Below are 18,232 nucleotides of genomic sequence, written 5' to 3' on the forward strand. Positions count from 1 at the left end.
TTTACTTCCCACGCTGTGCAGCTCAGCCCATGTGCAGTCACCTCTGGGGCACCACAGCCTGCTTGGTCTGCTAATAGTGCCACCAGCCCAGGGACATGTGGGGAGCATGGGAGGTGGCCAGGAAGAGCTGGACAGATCAGAGGACACATGGGGAGAGATCAAATGGGAGTTGGCCTTGGCTGGAAGTTGTCTGAAATACTGTTGTTAACCTAATCCCAAGACTAGGTCTGGACTGTGGGTACCCTAATGCGTGCTCATGAGTTAGAGTAGAAGATGAACCAGAAGTCCACAGTTTCCTGGTGCTGTACTAGGTTGGGAAGTGGCTGAAAAAGGACTGGTGCCCTCTATTCTGCATCTCATAACTCCATAATCTTTCCTGAAGGGTGGCATCGAAAGCCAAGTCTGGGGCCCTGTGCCAGGGCTTCCACTGATGCAAGCATGACACAGCAGCCATATCAGTTTGCTTCTGTTCCTCAGTCTAAGTCCATCACATGTCCATGTGAGAGTCTCCCCCAGCCTATGTGCTGAACAATAGCCCAGAAGTCATCAGCAAGCCCTCAGTTTGGTTCCACCCCAAGGCAATGCTGTGAACCAGTTTTTCTGTGAAATCCTACAGATCCTTGTTGTGGTTTAACCCGGCCAGCAGCTAAGCACCACACAGCCATTCACTCACCTTCCACCCTCCCTCTCTGAGATGGGGGAGAGAATCAGAAAAAAAATGAAGCCTATGGGTTGAGATAAAGACAGTTTATTAGGACAGAAAATAAAGGAAAATACTTATATGTACAAACGAAGAGATGCACAATGAAATTGCTCACCACCTGCTGACCAATGCTAAGCCTATCCCTGAGCAGCCCACCCCCCACTCTGGCCATTCCTTCCCCCCCCCCCCCCCCCCCCCCATAATTGTTGAGAATGACATCATATGGTATGGAATACCCCTGTGGCCACTTTGGGTCAGCTGTCCTGGTTCTGTACCCTCCCAGCTCCTGCTGCACTTCCAGCTTGCCCGCTGGCAGGACAGAGCAAGAAGCTGAAAAGTCCTTGGCCTGGTGTAAGCAGTGCCCTGCAACAATTAAAACATTATTCTCATCCTAAATACAAAACACAGCACCATACCAGCTACAAGGAGGAAAACTAACTCTATCCTAGCTGAAACCAGAACAATCCTTAAACTCTCCTGCTCACAGTCCTTCCTTGGTGGGCGAAGGGAATTTATCACATGACTCCAGGCTGGTGTGCAACTGAAGCATTTATTGAGTATACATTCTTGCATTTATACCCTTAGCATCTCTGCACGTGCCAGTTATGCTACCAGGCAAGCTCGCTCATTGGTGGCTATACTAGTGTTCATGCAACTATCACACTCTTATTCCACTCGTTGATTTGTTGTCATGCGGACCGCTTGTGCTGGTTGTTTTCTCAACTCCTCAATTGATGCTTCTTCTTCGACCTTGTGCTACTTGTCTTGTACCTTATCTTGCATTTTTCTATTAGCTACTTTATTTTTGTGACTAGCAGATACCACAGGCTTCCAAACTGAGCTCCCATAGGTGGGTGCTTGTGTGTGATGTTTTTGTGGACTCTGGGAGTGCAGCTGTGACTGCAGGAAGGACGAGTCCTCCCCTTGATCTTGTCCATGACTAGATGCCTCTGCATGCTGCACTGGAAAAGGGAGCATATTGATGACATGCTAACGCCCCTTTCACTTTCCCAATGTCTGTGGGGTCCTCAAAGAATGTGCCTCAGTCCTAAGGTCCAGCCCAGCTCCTGCAAGCATCAGGAGCCTGGAGAAATTGCCCCAGAAGTCTCAGCCCTCTTGTGGACTCAGACAAATACACACAAGTGTATGCACAAGCACACAAACACACAATCTCACACACACAGAGATGTGTGCACAAGGCACACACTTCTGTGCATTCTTTACCTTCTCATCTGTTTCTCTAGGTGATCCTGTGAATAACATCAGGCAGACCACGTGGTTCAAATGGCACAAGCTTCCATCTTACTGCCTTTTCTCTTTTCTAATTATAACTAGCAATGTACTGTTCCCAGGCTGCAATGGTAGACCTGCTACTTCAAAGCAGCCTATCCTGCAAGGGCATTTCCCGTATTTAAGGATGAGCTGCCCCATTTCAGATCAGAGCCAGTCCCTCCAGCCTGAAAAGGAACCTGTCGGCTGCTGGCCAAACCTGAGCCAATGAGCAATGCTGGTTGTGTCTCTTTGTCATAATTTCCTGGCAGAGGAGTGAGAAAATGTGAGAGAAGCAGCCCTGTAGACACCAAGTTCAGTGCAGAAGGAGGGCAGGATGTGCTCCAGGTGCCAGAGCAGAAGTTCCCCTGCAGCCTGTGGAGGAGCCCATGTGGAGCAGGTAGATGTGGCCTGAAGGAGGCTGCAGCCACTAGAGAGGAGCTCACACGGGACCAAGTTTTCTAGTGGGATCTGCAGCCCATAGGGAGGAGTTGACACTGGAGCAGACCACTTCCGAAGGCCTTTCCCCAGCTCTGTACAGATCCATGTTGGATAACATCTTAAGAACTGCAGTCTGTGGAAAACTCATGTTGGATCATTTTGGGAAGAGAATTCATGCATCCCATGGGAGGGAGGGTGCAGGAGGGTGAACATGGAGATGAAGTGTTATGGATGGAAAACACCCCTCATTGCCCAGCCCCACACATCGCTCGGTGGGGAGGAGGTTGAGGAAGTGGGGTGGAGGATGGTTTTTGTTGGCTTTTGTTACTGCTCTAGATTCTTATTAATTCGCATTAAATGACATTAATTCTCCCCAAGCTAAGTCTGTCTTGCTGTGACAGTAATTGTGAATGATTTCCTGCCCCTTACCTCAAGCCATGAGATGTTTACTTGTATTCTCTCACCCTGTCCATAAGGAAATGTTCCCCCAGCACAGCCCCCTGCCAGCCCTCACTGCCCTGGCCCTCACTGCCCTCCTGCTTTAACAGCCTCCCCCCTTCACCCAGCCCTGCCCCAACCCCAGCATGTCCCTCACAGGGGTTCACAGACAGCCCTGCCCTGGGGCTGGCTGGGCCCTGGGCCTGGAGAGGGACCAGGCTGGGCTGGCCGTTCCCCCGGTACAGGCCCTGAGCCCAGCAGGAGGATGGGAGTGCTCACATTTCAGTGATTGGCCCTCCCCAGACTGAGGTGGAAGGCTGGTGCTGGGAACCATGAGGGGCTGGGGCTGGTGGTAGCTTTCTCGGGCAGTTTCTCCTTTTTGTTCATGCTACAAGCTGGGCTGAATCTGTGCCCTGGGACACCCTGCTCGAAGACACTGTGGGTGTAGAGATAGTCTTTATTGTCTGACCACCCTCATGTTAAAGAAATTTTTCCTAATGTCCAGACTGAACCACCCCTGGTGCAGCTTTGTGCCACTCCTTTGTGCCTGAGGATGACTTGAATCCTTTTCCAGACCCACCTTCCCTGTGCCTGCTGGGTCCGCATTACCTCCATGGAGACTGCAGACATCTCATTTGCCTGTAGAAGCCAACATACCAAAAAGACACTATGAGAGAGTCAGCTCAGTCCCAGTGGCACACATATTTTATCGGGGCTACAGAGAAAGAGAGCAGGTTGATGTTTCAGATGAAATAAGACAAAGCCAAATGTCTGTAGGAACATTACAATGGTACTTAAAAAAAAAAAACAACAACAATATAATGTTAAAAAAATAAAAGAAGAAGAAGAAAGAAGGAGAAGGAGAAGGAGAAGGAGAAGGAGAAGGAGAAGGAGAAGGAGAAGGAGAAGGAGAAGGAGGAGGAGGAGGAGGAGGAGGAGGAGGAGGAGGAGGAGGAGGAGGAGGAGGAGGAGGAGGAGGAGGAGGAGGAGGAGGAGGAGGAGGAGGAGGAGGAGGAGGAGAAGGAGAAGGAGAAGGAGAAGGAGAAGGAGAAGGAGAAGGAGAAGGAGAAGGAGAAGGAGAAGGAGAAGGAGAAGGAGAAGGAGAAGGAGAAGGAGAAGGAGAAGGAGAAGGAGAAATGCACAGGAGTGTCATGAGTATACTGTCAGTCAGTTGTGGAGACAGATGAGAAGTTTACCATCAGTGAAAAATGTCAATGAAATCACTTTGTTCAGTGCAACTTTCAGCTCCTGGTTTCTCATGCTGTAGATAAAGGGGTTGACTGTTGAGGGCACCACTGAGTACAGAACTGCCACAACCAGGTCCAGAGATGGGGAGGAGATGGAAAAAGGCTTCAGGTAGGTAAACATAGAAGTGCTGAGAAACAGGGAGACCACGGCCAGGTGAGGTAGGCATGTGGAAAAGGCTTTGTGCCGTCCCTGCTCAGAGGGCATCCTCAGCACGGCCTTGATGATCTGAACATAGGAGAGCACAATGAATATAAAACATCCAAAGTCGACGAAAACATTACCCACAAGAACCCAAACTTCACTGAGCAAGGACTGTGAACAGGAAAGCTTCAGAATCTGTGGGATTTCACAGAAGAACTGGTCCACAGCATTGCCTTGGCAGAGGGGCAGGGAAAATGTATTGGCCGAGTGCAGCACACCAGTGAGAACCCCGCTGCCCCAGGCAGCTGCTGCCATCTGGGCACAAGTTCTGTTGTCCAGGAGGGTCCCGTAGTGCAGGGGCTTGCAGATGGCAATGTAGCGGTCATAGGCCATGATGGTGAGAAGAGAATACTCTGCTGAAAACAAAAACACAATGAGAAAGACCTGTGCAACACACCCCGAGTAGGAAATGGCCCTGGTGTCCCAGAGGGAATTGGCCATGGCTTTGGGGACAGTGGTGGAGATGCAGCCCAGGTCAAGGAGGGTGAGGCTGAGGAGGAAGAAGTACATGGGAGTGTGGAGGCGGCGGTCACAGGCTACGGCAGTGAGGATGAGGCCGTTGCTCAGGAGGGCAGCCAGGTAGATGCCCAGGAAGAATGCGAAGTGCAGGAGCTGCAGCTCACGCATGTCTGCGAATGCCAGGAGGAGGAACTCGCTGATGGAGCTGCTGTTGGACATTTGAGTCCTTTGGGCATGGGGACCTGTCTGGGGAGGAAAATATAGCAAAATATTATGCCAGATTCTTTGAGGAAAACTCGATTTCTTGTACAAACCTTGGAAGAATGTGCTGAGGTCAAAATAATCCAATTTCAATGTGCAGATCTCCAAACTCCTGATATTGGGGGTTGTCTCAGTTCTCCCCATGTATCAACAGACAGACAGATCATTGCAGCTGACCTGGTTGAGATGTCCAGTAGCATTTCCATGCCTTTATCTCTCACATGTCTTCTCCATGGATAGCACAGAGCTGCTATGGCAGAGCTGTGCCCTAGTGGAGGACAGCCTGCAGCCCAGCAGAACCCTTGCAGGAAAAGAGTGGAATGCCCTAAACATGGCGTGACCTGAACACAGAGACAGCTCATTCACAGCCCCACACACAGCATTTCCACAACCCTACACATCAGGAGGGGACATGGATCCTTTCCCTCCATTAACATATCTGCATGGCAGAACGTGCAGGCTCCGTGTCTGAGCTGCACCTGAATTACATCGCTGACTCCAAAGGCGACTCATGAACAAGTTCCCATGCAATTATGTCTAGACCTCTATACTTGGGGAGGGGAAGAGTCCAGGGGGCTATATTATGAAGGCATCAGCAGTGCAGGGATGGCAGGGAGGTGCCCAAATCGCCTCTGCCATGGAGATACTGGGAGCAGCTCCATCCCACCCCCTGCCCATGGATGTGCTGCCTGCAGCTGTCCCTGCCTGCAGCTGGGTCTCTGTCTCCACACCTCTTGCCTGCAGCTCACAGCCCCCATCCCACCTGCTGGGTGCTCAGCTCTGCCCTGCAGACACCTCCTGGCAGCAGGTCTCTACCCAGGGGCAGCTCGCTGGGGGCAGGTCCTAGAGACCAGGTCACAACGACCCTGCTGACACTATGCAAGGGGTGGTGGTGGAGCTTTCTAGGGGCTGAAGGGAAGGAAAGGGACTTACTGAGGGTCCTTGTAATGTCCTCAGGATGCCTTAGGAATGTTAGGCTTTCTAGAAAATAACATCATATATATCTATTTCCACTGAGCCTAAAAGAGAAATTGAAAAGAGAAGCTAAGGAAAGATGAGAGTGAAATTATCTTGGTGTTCTGTGGATCTGTGAGCAGGCTGCCCCAGGCAGCAGCCTCCCACCAGCAGCAGGACCCTGCCCTGCCAGGGGGACTCCTTCCACCCGCAGCTTCTCCCCGCAGTGCCCTGGGCAGCTCCCCGGACAGGCTGAGTGCTGAGCCTGGCAGGCGGCAGAGGCCCTGCCCCGGCACACAGCCCCTGGGGCACAGCAGGGACCCTGCTCTGCACCACAGCCCTGGACACCCCTGCCTGCACCCCCGGCTTCTCCTGCCTCCAGGAACTGTGGCTGCATTGCCCTCCAGCCAGAGACTTACCGGGTGCAGGGCTGGGAAGTCTTCTCCCGCAGGGAGCTCTGGGCATGCTGCCACTTCTGCCTGCCTTTAAGCACTGTGTCTCTGCAGGCAGTGCCCCCAGCCCTGCTGCGTTGTGCGGAGGAGCTGCTCCTGGGCAGAGCTGTCTCTCTGCAGCGCTGCCCACTTGCCAGGAGCTCCCCTTGGGCCCAGGAGCCCGGCCCAGCTCAGCAGCAGAGGCCCAGCCCAAGGGCTCCCTTGCTCTGCCCCCCACAAGGCTCCCTGCACATAGGGCTACAGGGGAACCTGCTGGCAAACAGCCTGAAGGAATCCCTGGGCACACACACTTCTTAACAGCAGAGTCATTTCTCTGAGCAGAAAACCAATTGAGTGTAACAATCACATCTTCTCTGAGAATTAGTTTGTCATGGACATGTCCAAATGGCCTCATCCAACACCAGCAAGGTCTGTCTGCCTTTTATGCCCTGACACAAGACTCTGCCTGGGTAGAAGAGGTGCTGGGTGGGAATAAAATCACTGGTGCTTTGCAAACTACATCCCTATAGTGCATGGGACAGTAGGGCTTTCATTGAAGAAATCTTGGTTGTGGCCAGGATGTTCTGGTTCATTATGATCCCAGGAGAAAGGCACAAGGCACTCTACATCTTGTGTGAGGATAGTTGGCACATTGCACACCCCCTTGCACTGCATTGACTGTGGCTCCACAAGTCAGATGGGTGATGGAACACCTCATTGCTGTGCTGACACATCTGTGGCAGGATGTTCAGGGTCATTTTTGGAACTGTGCCTGAATCCCCCATCCCTAGGGAGCCTGAACACTATAGCAGGAACAGGATGAACAGGTGGAGAAATGTGGGGAAATACCACAGTGTCTTCCTCACTCTGAGGAAGACAAAGAGTCAGAGAAAACCCTCAGAGCGCCTCATCCAGCTGTGCAGAGCCCCCAGGGATGGGCACAGATGGCCAGTCACTGGCAACCCCTCTGTCATGCAAGAGGCAAGGGGAGCATGCCCACAGAGATGCACCTCTCCTCTTCTGGGGCTTTGGTTGCAGACATGGCAGCTCATGCCCCGGACACCATGACCAGGTTGACATGACCCAGCAGTGTGCACTGGCAGCATAGACACAGGACCACGTGTATCTCTGTGCAGCACAGTCAAGGGCGGTAGTCTGGCCTTCAGAATACCACAATCCTCCAGAAATGAGAGACTTGGTCAAGCTACAAGAGAGAGCCCAGACTGGTGCAGAAGAGGAGTTCAGGCATCGTGAGGGGCTGCTGCATCCCAGGTGCATAACGCTCATCTTTTGAAAAAAGCCCAGCCCCAGGACAAGCCTCAAAACCAACCCTCCTGGAAGGGTTCCCAACAGCAGAAACATGTTGGAGCAGGGGGACAGCGGTTCCTTCTGCATTGCTCCATTTACTACATTCCATGGCCTTTGTCACCATTTGGAGATGTTCCTGGTAAATTTGTCAGGATCCTGTGGAAAAGAATTGGGCAGAAGGAAGTGACTGTTTCTCATGACAAGAAGGGAAATCTCTCGTCTCTCTCCTAGGCTGTGCCATCTCCATGCTGCTGACCTCACAGGCCTTCAAATGACATGGGCTGATGTCACAGGGGGTGCACTGCATCACCAGGATATCGTCACTGCAGTGCCGGCACTTCCCTGCAAGGCCTGGTCCCTGCTGGGCACTGCTTGGGTGCTCCCCAGCGCTGTCCTTCTGTGGCCAGGAGTGGGGTCAGCAGGCAGCAAGTTTGCACTGGGCGACCCTCACTGACGGGCGGAGGAGCAGGGGCACCTTGCAGAGGGGCTGTGGTTTAGGAGCCAGGGTGGGCATCCCTTGTCCTGAGCTGAAGGCCAGCAGCAAGCGAGATGGAGGGCTGCTGGAGGGTGACCATTGCCTCTGACATGACTTCCATGTTCCAGGTGCTCCTGCAGCTCTCCTCCAAAGGTGAGGGTGTCAGGAACCCCTTTCCAAGATTTGTCAAAGGGGTTGACAGCTGTCCAAAGCTGCAATTTCTGGGCTTTGGGGGGAGGCTGGACAGAGCTGGTGTCTGCTGCAAGAGCCCTGCCTGAGTGTCCCACTGGGCTCAGTGGACAATGTGGCAGTCAAGATTCCTGGGTCCCGATGTTAGGGCTGTCCTGAGCCCCATGGCTCCTCTGGGAATGGCTCAGCCTCCTTGTGATGGGGACAATCCAGGGCAAATTTTCCCTGGGAGCTGGTTCCTCTTTGGGTTCTGCAATCTCTGGGAGGAAGGACGTTCGGTGTCCCAGACACTGTTGTGGCCTGCAGCTCCCACAGGCCTCTCAGGAATGTGCCAGAAAAGCCTCTGTTGGAAATCAAACCTTCCCCTTGTCCTCCTGTCCTTCAGGGGAACCTCTGCTCCTTCTCTTCTGTGCAGCCAGGCTGGCAGAGCATGTCCTGGATGCTGAGATGCCATCTGTGGATGGCCACAGCTCTGGTGCTGAACACTTCCCGTGCCCATACTGTGGCAGATTTACCCTGCTATGCAGGTGGGCTCCTCCACCACCATTCCCTCCCTCCCCCTTCAAATAGAAAAAAGGGAAGTAGTTTTTTCTTGAGAGGTTATTTGGGGTCCCAGGATTTGGAGTTTTCTTCAGCGATAGCTCTCCGTGTGCTGTAGCCTCCTCCAGGCCATATCCACCTACTCCACTGGGAGCTCCTACACAGGCTGCAGCATCAAGATCTGCTCCACCATGGGACCCATGGGCTGCAGGGGGACAGCCCGCTCCACCAGGGGCATCTCCATGGGCTTCAGGGGAACTTCTGGTGTCTGTAGTTTTGTTTGGTGTCAGAACTATGTTGGATAGCACATTACAAACTGTGAGTGTTCCTTGTGGTACTGTTTACCACATCTGGGGGCTGGTTTAAGGTTATTGTTTACTGTCCTGTGTAATATTGTCTTATGGTATGATAAAATTATTGGATGTGAGACTGATCTGGTAGTTGTACTCAGCATTGCTGTTGCCACTGTACTTCAGGAACCAGCTATGAAAAACTATTCTGCTCTTGTGAGGCCCCACTTGGAGTACTACATCCATGTCTGGGGACCCCAGTACAAAAAGAATGTTGAACTGTTAGAATGGGTCCACAGAAGAGCCACGAAGCTGGTCAGTAGGCTGGAAAACCTCTCCTAAGAAGTAAGGCTGAGAGAGCTGGGAATGCTGAGCCTGAAGAAGGGAAGGCTCAGGGGTGACCTCATTGCAGCTTTTCAATTTTTAAAGGGAGCAATAAAAAAGATGGAGAGTGACCTTCTCCTCATGCAGACAATGAGAGGGCAAAGAGGGTTGATACTAGACTAAAAGTGGGAGATTTAAAGTAGAGATTAGGAGGAAATTCTTCATGGCGAGGCACTGGAACGGGTTGCCCAGAGAAGTTGTGGATGCCCCATCCCTGGAGGTGTTCATGACCAGCTTGCATGAGGCCCTGAGCAACCTGTTCTAGTGGATGGCATCCCTGCCCATGGCAGGAGGGTTGGAACTAGGTGTTCTTTAAAGTCCCTTCCAACCCAAGCCATTCTATGATTCTGTGATTCTCTTCTGGGGCCTCCTGTGGTTGCAGCACCCTTTCAGTCTTCCAGGTGGACCTGAGCTGAAGAACCTTGTCTGGGGGTGATCTCTAGGATAAGGGCCAGCACATGGGTTGGGAGAGACTGTCTGATTGTCTCAAGGACATGTGCTGCATACAAGTACAGCAGGAGAGCAGGGAGCTCACATGGCTTCTGGCTCATGCTTCCATCAATGCAAACCCTGGCATGGGATCCCAGCCTTGCTTTCCAAGACTCTCTTCACACAGGGCAAGGGCATTAAGAGGTTGTCAGGTTAGGGCACCAGTCCTTCTTCAGTCACTGCTCAGGCCGGGTGGTATACCAGGAAGCCATGGGCATGTGGTTCTGCATGAGGAGTACAAGTTAGGGTACCCACAGTCCAGTTCTTGTCTTGGATGAGATGAACACCAGTATTTGAGGCAACTTCTAGACAAGGTCAGCTTCCATCTGACCTCTCCTCATCCCTCCTCTTGCCTCTCCAGCTCTTCCTGGCTGTCTCCCCATGCTGCCCATAGGGCTGGTGGTGCTATGAGCAGACCAAGCAGGCTGGGCCTACTTCCCACACGGTGGGAAGTAGGCCCAGCTGGACTGGGATCACAGCTGCTGAGATCTCACTTTGGGTTCAACATGTGTGTCAGATGCTCAGAAAGACAAGGGAACCTTTCCAAGGACTCTAGAGGTTTCCAGGTATCTTTACAAATCCAGGCAGTTGTACTTCTTCGAGGATGAGAGGAACCCCTCTAATGGGTTTATGTGGCAAGGTTTTGGTAGCAGGGAGCCATAGGGGTTGCTTCTGTGAGAAGACTCTAGAAGCTGCCCCATGTCAGGTTAGGGCCGTGCTGCTGACCAGAGCCGAGCCAATAAGTGATGTTTGTGTCTCTGTGAGAGCATATTTAAGAAAGGGAAAACAAACAATAAAAACAAACAACAGGAACAAAACCATGCTGCCACACAGCAGCTGGCAGAGAGAGAGGATCGAGAAATAGCCTTGCAGGCGCCAAGGTCAGTGAAGAAGGAGGGGGAGAGGTGCTCCAGGCGCTGGACCAAAAGTCCTCTGCGGCCTGTGGTGAGGACCATGGTGAAGCAGGCTGTCCCCCTGCAGCCCATGGAGTACCATGGGAGAGCAGGGTTCCACACTGCAGCATGTGGAGGAGACCACAGTGGAGCAGGTGGACTTGAACTGATGGAGGCTGTGGCCTGTGGAGTACCCCTGCTGGAGCAGATTCTGGGCCGGACCTGTAGCCCATGGAGAGGAGCCCACGCAGGAGCAGGTGACCTGGCAGGAGCTGCTGCCCATGGGGGACCCAGGTTGGAGCAGTGTGCTGAGGGATGGACCCTGTGGTATGGACCCATATCTGGAGCAGTTCTTAAAGAACTGCTGCCTGTGGGAAGCCCACGCCAGATCGGTTCACCAACGACTGCGTCCCATGGGAGGGACCCCACAGCACAGGGGATGGGAGTGATCAAGAAGCAGTGGCAGAGGCAAAGTGCTATAGTCTGACCACAACCCCCATTCCCTCATTCCCCTGCACCACTCGGGGAGGAGGTGGAAGAGAGTGGATGGTGGGGAGGCATTTTTGGTTTCTTTCCTGTGTTTCTCACTTCTCTAGCTTGTTAGTAATAGGCAATAAAACTTACTATCTCCCTACTCTGAGTCTGTTTTGCCCATCACGGTAATTGTTGAGTGATCCCCCTGTCCTTATTTCAACCCTTGAGCCTTTTTCATTGTATTTGCTCCCCTTTTCCACTTGAGGAGGGGGAATGAGAGTGTGGCCGTGGTGGAGCTTGACTGCCCACACGAGTAAAACCACCACATGTCTGACACTCTCATGGTGAGGAAATGTTTCCTAATGTCCAGTCTGAACCGCCTCTGGTGCAGCTTTGTGCCAATCACTTGTGCCTGAAGATGACTTGAATCCTTTTCCAGACCCACCTTCCCTGTGCCTGCTGGTTCAACATTTCCTCCATGGAGACTGCAGACATCTCATTTGCCTGTAGAAGACAACATACCAAAAAGATACTATGAGGGGTCAGCTCAGACCCAGTGGCACACATATTTTATCAAGGCTACAGAGAAGGAGAGCAGGTTGATGTTTCAGATTAAATGAGACAAAGCCAAATGTGTGTCAGAACATCACAATGGTACTTAAAAACAACAACAATATAATAACAATAATAATAATAATAATAACAATAACAATAATAACAATAATAACAATAATAACAATAACAATAACAATAACAATAATAATAATAATAATAATAAAATGCACAGGACTGTCATGAATATACTGTGAGTCAGTTGTGGAGACAGATGAGAAGTTTACTAGCAGTGAAAAATGTCAATGAAATCACTTTGTTCAGTGCAACTTTCAGCTCCTGGTTTCTCATGCTGTAGATGAAGGGGTTCACTGCTGGGGGAACCACTGAGTACAGAACTGCCACCACCAGGTCCAGAGATGGGGAGGAGATGGAGAGGGGCTTCAGGTAGGTAAACATGGCAGTGCTGAGAAACAGGGAGACCACAGCCAGGTGAGGGAGGCACATGGAGAAGGCTTTGTGCCGTCCCTGCTCAGAGGGCATCCTCAGCACGACCCTGATGATCTGAACATAGGAGAGCACAATGAATACAAAACACCCAAAGTCGATGAAAAGATTACCCATAAGAACCCAAACTTCACTGAGGAAGGACTGTGAACAGGAGAGCTTGAGGATTTGAGGGATTTCACAGAAGAACTGGTCCACAGCATTGCCTTGGCAGAGGGACAGTGAAAATGTATTGGTAATGTGCAGCACAGCATTGAGAAAAGCAGAACCCCAGGCAGCTGCTGCTATCTGGGCACAAGCTCTGTTGTCCAGGAGGGTCCCATAGTGCAGGGGTTTGCAGATGGCAACGTAGCGGTCGTAGGCCATGATGGTGAGAAGAGAATACTCTGCTGACATCAAAAAGACAAACAGAAAGACCTGTGCAGCACATCCTGCATAGGAAATGGCCCTGGTGTCCCAGAGGGAATTGGCCATGGCTTTGGGGACAGTGGTGGAGATGCAGCCCAGGTCGAGGAGGGCGAGGTTGAGGAGGAAGAAGTACATGGGAGTGTGGAGTCGGTGGTCACAAGCTATGGCGGTGAGGATGAGGCCGTTGCCCAGGAGGGCAGCCAGGTAGATGCCCAGGAAGAATGTGAAGTGCAGGATCTGCAGCTCCCGTGTGTCTGCAAATGCCAGGAGGAGGAACTCGCTGATGGAGCTGCTGTTGGACATTTGATTCCTCTGGGCATGGGGACCTGTCTGAGGAGGGAAATACAGCAAAATATTAGGCTCAGCCCTGTGAGCAAAACCTACTCTGTTTCTTGTTAAACCTCAGAACTGCTGCTTCCCTTTCAGGAAAACCTCTGCTGCATGTTCCTTGGTAGAGCTCTGGTTTTTGCTACCAGAGGGTGCCACTGGGAGCAAGGGACTCTGGAAGTCCTTGGCATTACTGCTGCACTCAAGTGAAATCTTGCCTGAGAGGCAAGGGCTCTGTCCCTTAGAGCAGAGTAAGGGCAGCTATCCTGTCCCAAAGTCCTGGTTACAGCTGCCCTGGACTGGCACCGCTTTGAGCTCAAAGATACCATCATACCCAGGTGTTCCCTTAGAGAAGAGCCTGCACACTGCGCAGAGCAAAGGAATCCAGTTTCCAAGTGCAAATCTCTCCTGTGGCCTTGAGGATGGTCTCAGTTCTCCACGTGTAGCAAAGAACACTGAGGGATCACTGCAGCTAACACATAGAGATTTCCAGCAGCATTTACACGCCCTTAGCAGTCAGGTGTCTTCTCCATGGATAGCACAGAGCTGCGATGGCAGAGCTGTGCCCTGGAGGGGGGCAGCCTGCAGCCCAGCAGAACTCTTGCAGGAAAAGTTCTGAATGCGCTAAAAACAATGCGACCTGAAGACAGAGTAAGCTCATTCACAGCCCCACATACAGCCCTACATGTCATGACAGGACATGGAGGCTTCTCCTCAATTCATGTATCTGCATGACGGAACGTGCAGCATTCTGAGCTGCACCTGACTTATCCCCTACATCACTGACTCCAAAGAAGAATCATGAACAAGTTCCCATGCCAATATCTCTGGTGGTCCATGCTGGGGGAGCTGAAGAGACCAAGGGCTGTACTGTGGAAGACAGCAGCAGTGCAGGGATGGCAGAGAAATTTCAAAAGTCCCCTTTCCTTGTTTCTTGGAGCAGCTCCCTCTCACTCCCTGACCAGGGCTCTGCTGCCTGCAGCTGTCCCTGCCTGCAGCTGGGTCTCTGTCCCCACGCCTCCTGCCTGCAGCTCACAGCCCACATCCCACCCGATCAGAGCTGGGTGCTCAGCTCTGCCCTGCAGACACCTCCTGGCAGCAGGGCTCTGCCCAGGAGCTGCTTGCTGTGGGCACGTCCTAGAGACCAGGTCACTCCAACCCTGCTGACACTGTGCAAGGGGTGGTGGAGGTTTCTAGGGGTTGAAGGGCTGGAAGGGACTTACTGGGGGTCATTGTAACCTCCTTAGGATGCCTTAGGGCTCTCAGGATTTTATAGGATAGCATCATATCTTTCTATTTCCACTGAACCAAAAAGAGAAACTGAAAGGAGAGGCTAAGGGAAGGTGAGAGTGAAGTTCCCTTTGAAATTCCCTTGGTGTGCTGTGGAGCTGTGAGCAGGCTGCCCCAGGCAGCAGCCTCCCACCAGCAGCAGGACCCTGCCCTGCCGGGGGGGCTCCTTCCATCCGCAGCTTCTCCCCGCAGCGCCCTGGGCAGCTCCCCGGGCAGGCTGAGTGCTGAGCGTGGCAGGCGGCAGAGGCCCTGCCCCGGCACACAGCCCCTGGGGCACAGCAGGGACCCTGCTCTGCACCACAGCCCTGGCCTCCCCTTTCAGCATCCTGGCTGCAGAGCCTGCTGCCAGCCTCTGACAAGAGAGCACTCAGGGCCTGGCCTTTCTGCATTTTCCTTCTGCCACAGACTTACCCTGTAATGTGCTGCAAGCATTGGTTCCCCATTGAGCTTTCAGTATCCCACAATTCACGCAGCCCGTAACCTCTCTTTCCCTTCTCCCCCCTCCCAGTGCCAGCTGCAGGCAGTGCCCCCAGCCCTGCTGCACTGTGCAGAGGAGCTGCTCCTGGGCAGAGCTGTCTCTCTGCAGCGCTGCCCGCTTGCCAGGAGCTCCCCTTGGGCCCAGGAGCCCGGCCCAGCTCAGCAGCAGAGGCCCAGCCCAAGGCCTCCCTTGCTCTGCCCCCCACCAGGCTCCCTGCACATGGCCCTGGGGCTGCAGGGGAACCTGCTGGGAAACAGCCTGAAGGGATCCCTGGGGCTCCAGCCCTCCCATGGCACACACACTTCTTCACACCAGTGTCATTTCTCCTTACAGAACACCAATTAAGTGTAACAATCACATCTTGTCCCAGTATCAGTTTGGACATGAAATCAGGGTCAGGGACTGATCTCCTTCATCCCCACTTAAGGAATTAATTCAGCAGAGTTAGTCAAGGCATCTCATGCTGGTTGTTATTCCTGGGGCTGGAAAGGGATCTCAGCTCCTTGCCATGCCTGCCACAGACCCACAGGAGCTGGGATTCCTCAGGCCTCAGTTCAGGTGTCCACAACATAGGCACCTTAATGCGAATTAGTGAGCCACAATAGCTCCTTAGTGGAGATGGAGGACAGGCAGGAGCTGTTCGGATGGAAATACCTGCTGAAATTTGAGGTTGATCCTTTGGTCTGATGGGACATTCCTCAGGCCAGCTGAAATGGCAGAAGATGCCACATGTAGGACAACTGAGCCTGTCCCTACTCCTTATGTGCAGGGCAGCCTGCAGAGGCTGTCAGCAGAGCAAAAGGAGTCATGTGTCACAGGGAGAGCTAAACCTATTCTGTTCTCTTTTAAATGTTCTCTTTTTTCCTTTCTCTTCTATGTCACCCTTGGCTGTAATGGCTGTTGTGTCTCGGTCATCTCCACAGGGCCTCAGCTCTCACCAGCAAGGTCTCCCTGCCCTTTGTGCCTTGAGGCAGGACTCTTCAGGTGTACAACAGGTAGTGGGTGGGGATAAAATCCATGGTTATTTTGCAAACTACACCCTTAACAGTCCATGGGACCTAGGGGCCTGCATCCAAGGGTACAGGGAGAGTGTTCTGGCCTGAAGGTACTGGCTCCTTATGATCCCAGGAAGGGATCAGACAGCAGCATTCAGGTGCTGTAAGAGATCATTTAAATGCTCTTAGAGCTAAGACTATAAGGAGAGAAGACTATAGATGATCTATTGAATTTGGTGTGACTTCATTCTAGACACAATACTCCACCCTTAGTCTCAGATCTCCATTACATGTTTGCACTGACCCTATGGGATTTTTAAAGGTGAACAAATTTTGCTGATCAGTCCTTGGCTCTGCAGTTGATGAATCAGCATATATATGGGAATCAGGGAATCTTGGGTGGTGCCATATTGCCACTGGTGCACCATTTGGGTAGCTACTGGCACTTCGAGCCTCAGCAACCCCACAATTGAAGGATCCTGTGAGGCACCGGGAAAGGTAGAAAACTGTTGAATGTGCATAAATCACCATAAATCACCTCCAGCATGGCCAATTGCATCAGATATGGGCTGCCTCTCTCCCTGGTTGTCCATTTGCCTGGGTGACATACAACATCTTCCTTGAAGGGATACCTTTCCTTTACACCTGACAGGAGTTACCTCAAGAGAGGGAGGACTTGTGCCCCCTTTCCAATTGCTTTGTCAATGCCCCCTTCCCTGGAGAGGGATCCCAGCTGCTTGCTTTCCCTGCCCTCTAATTCCAGGCTACCGGCCCTGTTATCCACGTATCAGAGCAGCCAGGTGACAATGTGCTGGCCTAGATAATGGCTGAAATCTAATCACACATCTCACAGCTCCCCAAGGTATGGTGCTCAGGAGCTTACTGCTCCTTTTATGTTACCTCTGTCTTCATCCACCTTTTCCTGTGATGGCTCTACTTGGGAGTAGCCTGCCTCGTTTTCTTCTTCGTTCTTCCCCGTATGAGCAGGAGCTTATTTCCTAGCTAAGCAAGCTGATTTTGTCTCTCCTGTTTCTTCTCATATGCATGTATGAGTGATAGAGGCACAGGTTGTTTCTCTGGCCCAGGCGCAGGGATTGGAGTTGTGTAGATTGCAACTCAGTAAGCATAGGCCAAACCCCAGCACATTGCAGTGATTTCTCTCTCTTTGGAATCGCCAGGGTGATGACACTCCTTTTTCAAGCACTCTGCCTTTTTATTTATTTATTTATTTATTTATTTATTTATTTATTTATTTATTTGGAATCTGCACTTCTTCAGGGGTGAAGTTAGAAAGCATTGGAGGTGCCCACAGTTCTAGGTGCCTGCCCATATCCTCCCACACACCCTGCCCCTCATAATTATCCCGCCTCAGGGCAGATCATTGTGTGGCATTCTGAAATAGTTTACTCTAACCTTAAACAAAACCTGAAACACCTTCAGGACACATAACAATATGTACAGGCTGATTTGAACATCCCAAGGATTCAAAGTTTTGAAGAGCTATTATAACTAGCTGTGGGGAGAAGAAGTGTCCCCCCCTTCCCCCCCCCCCATCATTTCCATAGATTGGCTCCCTAAGGTGAAAAGTAAAGACTGTTAATTATAAATAGTTTCTGAGAGAACCTTCCTCGAGCATGGAGGTGACAGCAATGCTGAGTACAACTACCAGATTTGTCTCATGACCAGTAATTTTATCACAACATAAGGCAGTGTTAGGCCGTGGAGTAAACTAATAACCATAAACCAGCTCCCACAAAGGATAAACAGCACAACTGGGAACACACACAATATGTAATGTGCTACCCAACACAGTTCTGAGACCAAACACAACTACTACACCAACAAAAAATGAACATTGTGTTCAGCAACTATGAAGCTGATCTATTGCTTATAACAACTTTATTTTAACATGATCCAGTCATATCTGTCATTATCTGAGCCCTTTATGGCCCCACTCAGGATTCATTTGGGAAGGAGGGCATCCCACAGGAGGGACCCAGAGAGGGCAGAGATTGACCATCAAGGAGCAGTGGAAACAGTGTCATGGACTGACAGCAATTCCCAATTCTCCTGTTCCACCTAGGAGAAGGAGTTACAGGAGGCTGGATGGGGGGAATGGTGTTTTTAGTTTGCTTGTAGTTCCTCAAGGTTGTAGTGCACCAGTGATAGGCAATAAAATATATTAATCTGCCTATGCTAAGTCTGTCTTGCCTGTGATGATAATTGGT

General features: G+C 51.6%; 1 protein-coding gene across 1 annotated transcript; it reads right to left on the reverse strand.

The window, feature by feature from the left end:
* Positions 1-12,242: 12,242 nt before the first annotated feature.
* LOC137847377 (olfactory receptor 14A16-like) lies at positions 12,243-14,974 on the reverse strand. The gene is made up of 2 exons (XM_068665656.1): positions 14,943-14,974; positions 12,243-13,281 (listed from the first exon to the last, which is right to left on the reverse strand). The coding sequence occupies exons 1-2, from the start codon at positions 14,972-14,974 to the stop codon at positions 12,258-12,260; spliced, it is 1,056 nt and encodes a 351-aa protein (XP_068521757.1). The 3' UTR covers positions 12,243-12,257.
* Between the last annotated feature and the right edge of the window lie 3,258 nt (positions 14,975-18,232).

The sequence above is a fragment of the Anas acuta genome, chromosome W (assembly GCF_963932015.1).
Source record: "Anas acuta chromosome W, bAnaAcu1.1, whole genome shotgun sequence".
Taxonomy (NCBI): Eukaryota; Metazoa; Chordata; class Aves; order Anseriformes; family Anatidae; genus Anas; species Anas acuta.

Bases quoted from the DNA above. Each gene is read 5' to 3' on its own strand.
- LOC137847377 (XM_068665656.1), bottom strand. From the start codon at position 14,974: ATGGGGAACCAATGCTTGCAGCACATTACAGG. The intron at 13,282-14,942 runs GTAAGTCTGTGG...TTTTGCTCACAG, and splicing joins TGCTTGCAGCACATTACAGG to GGCTGAGCCTAATATTTTGC.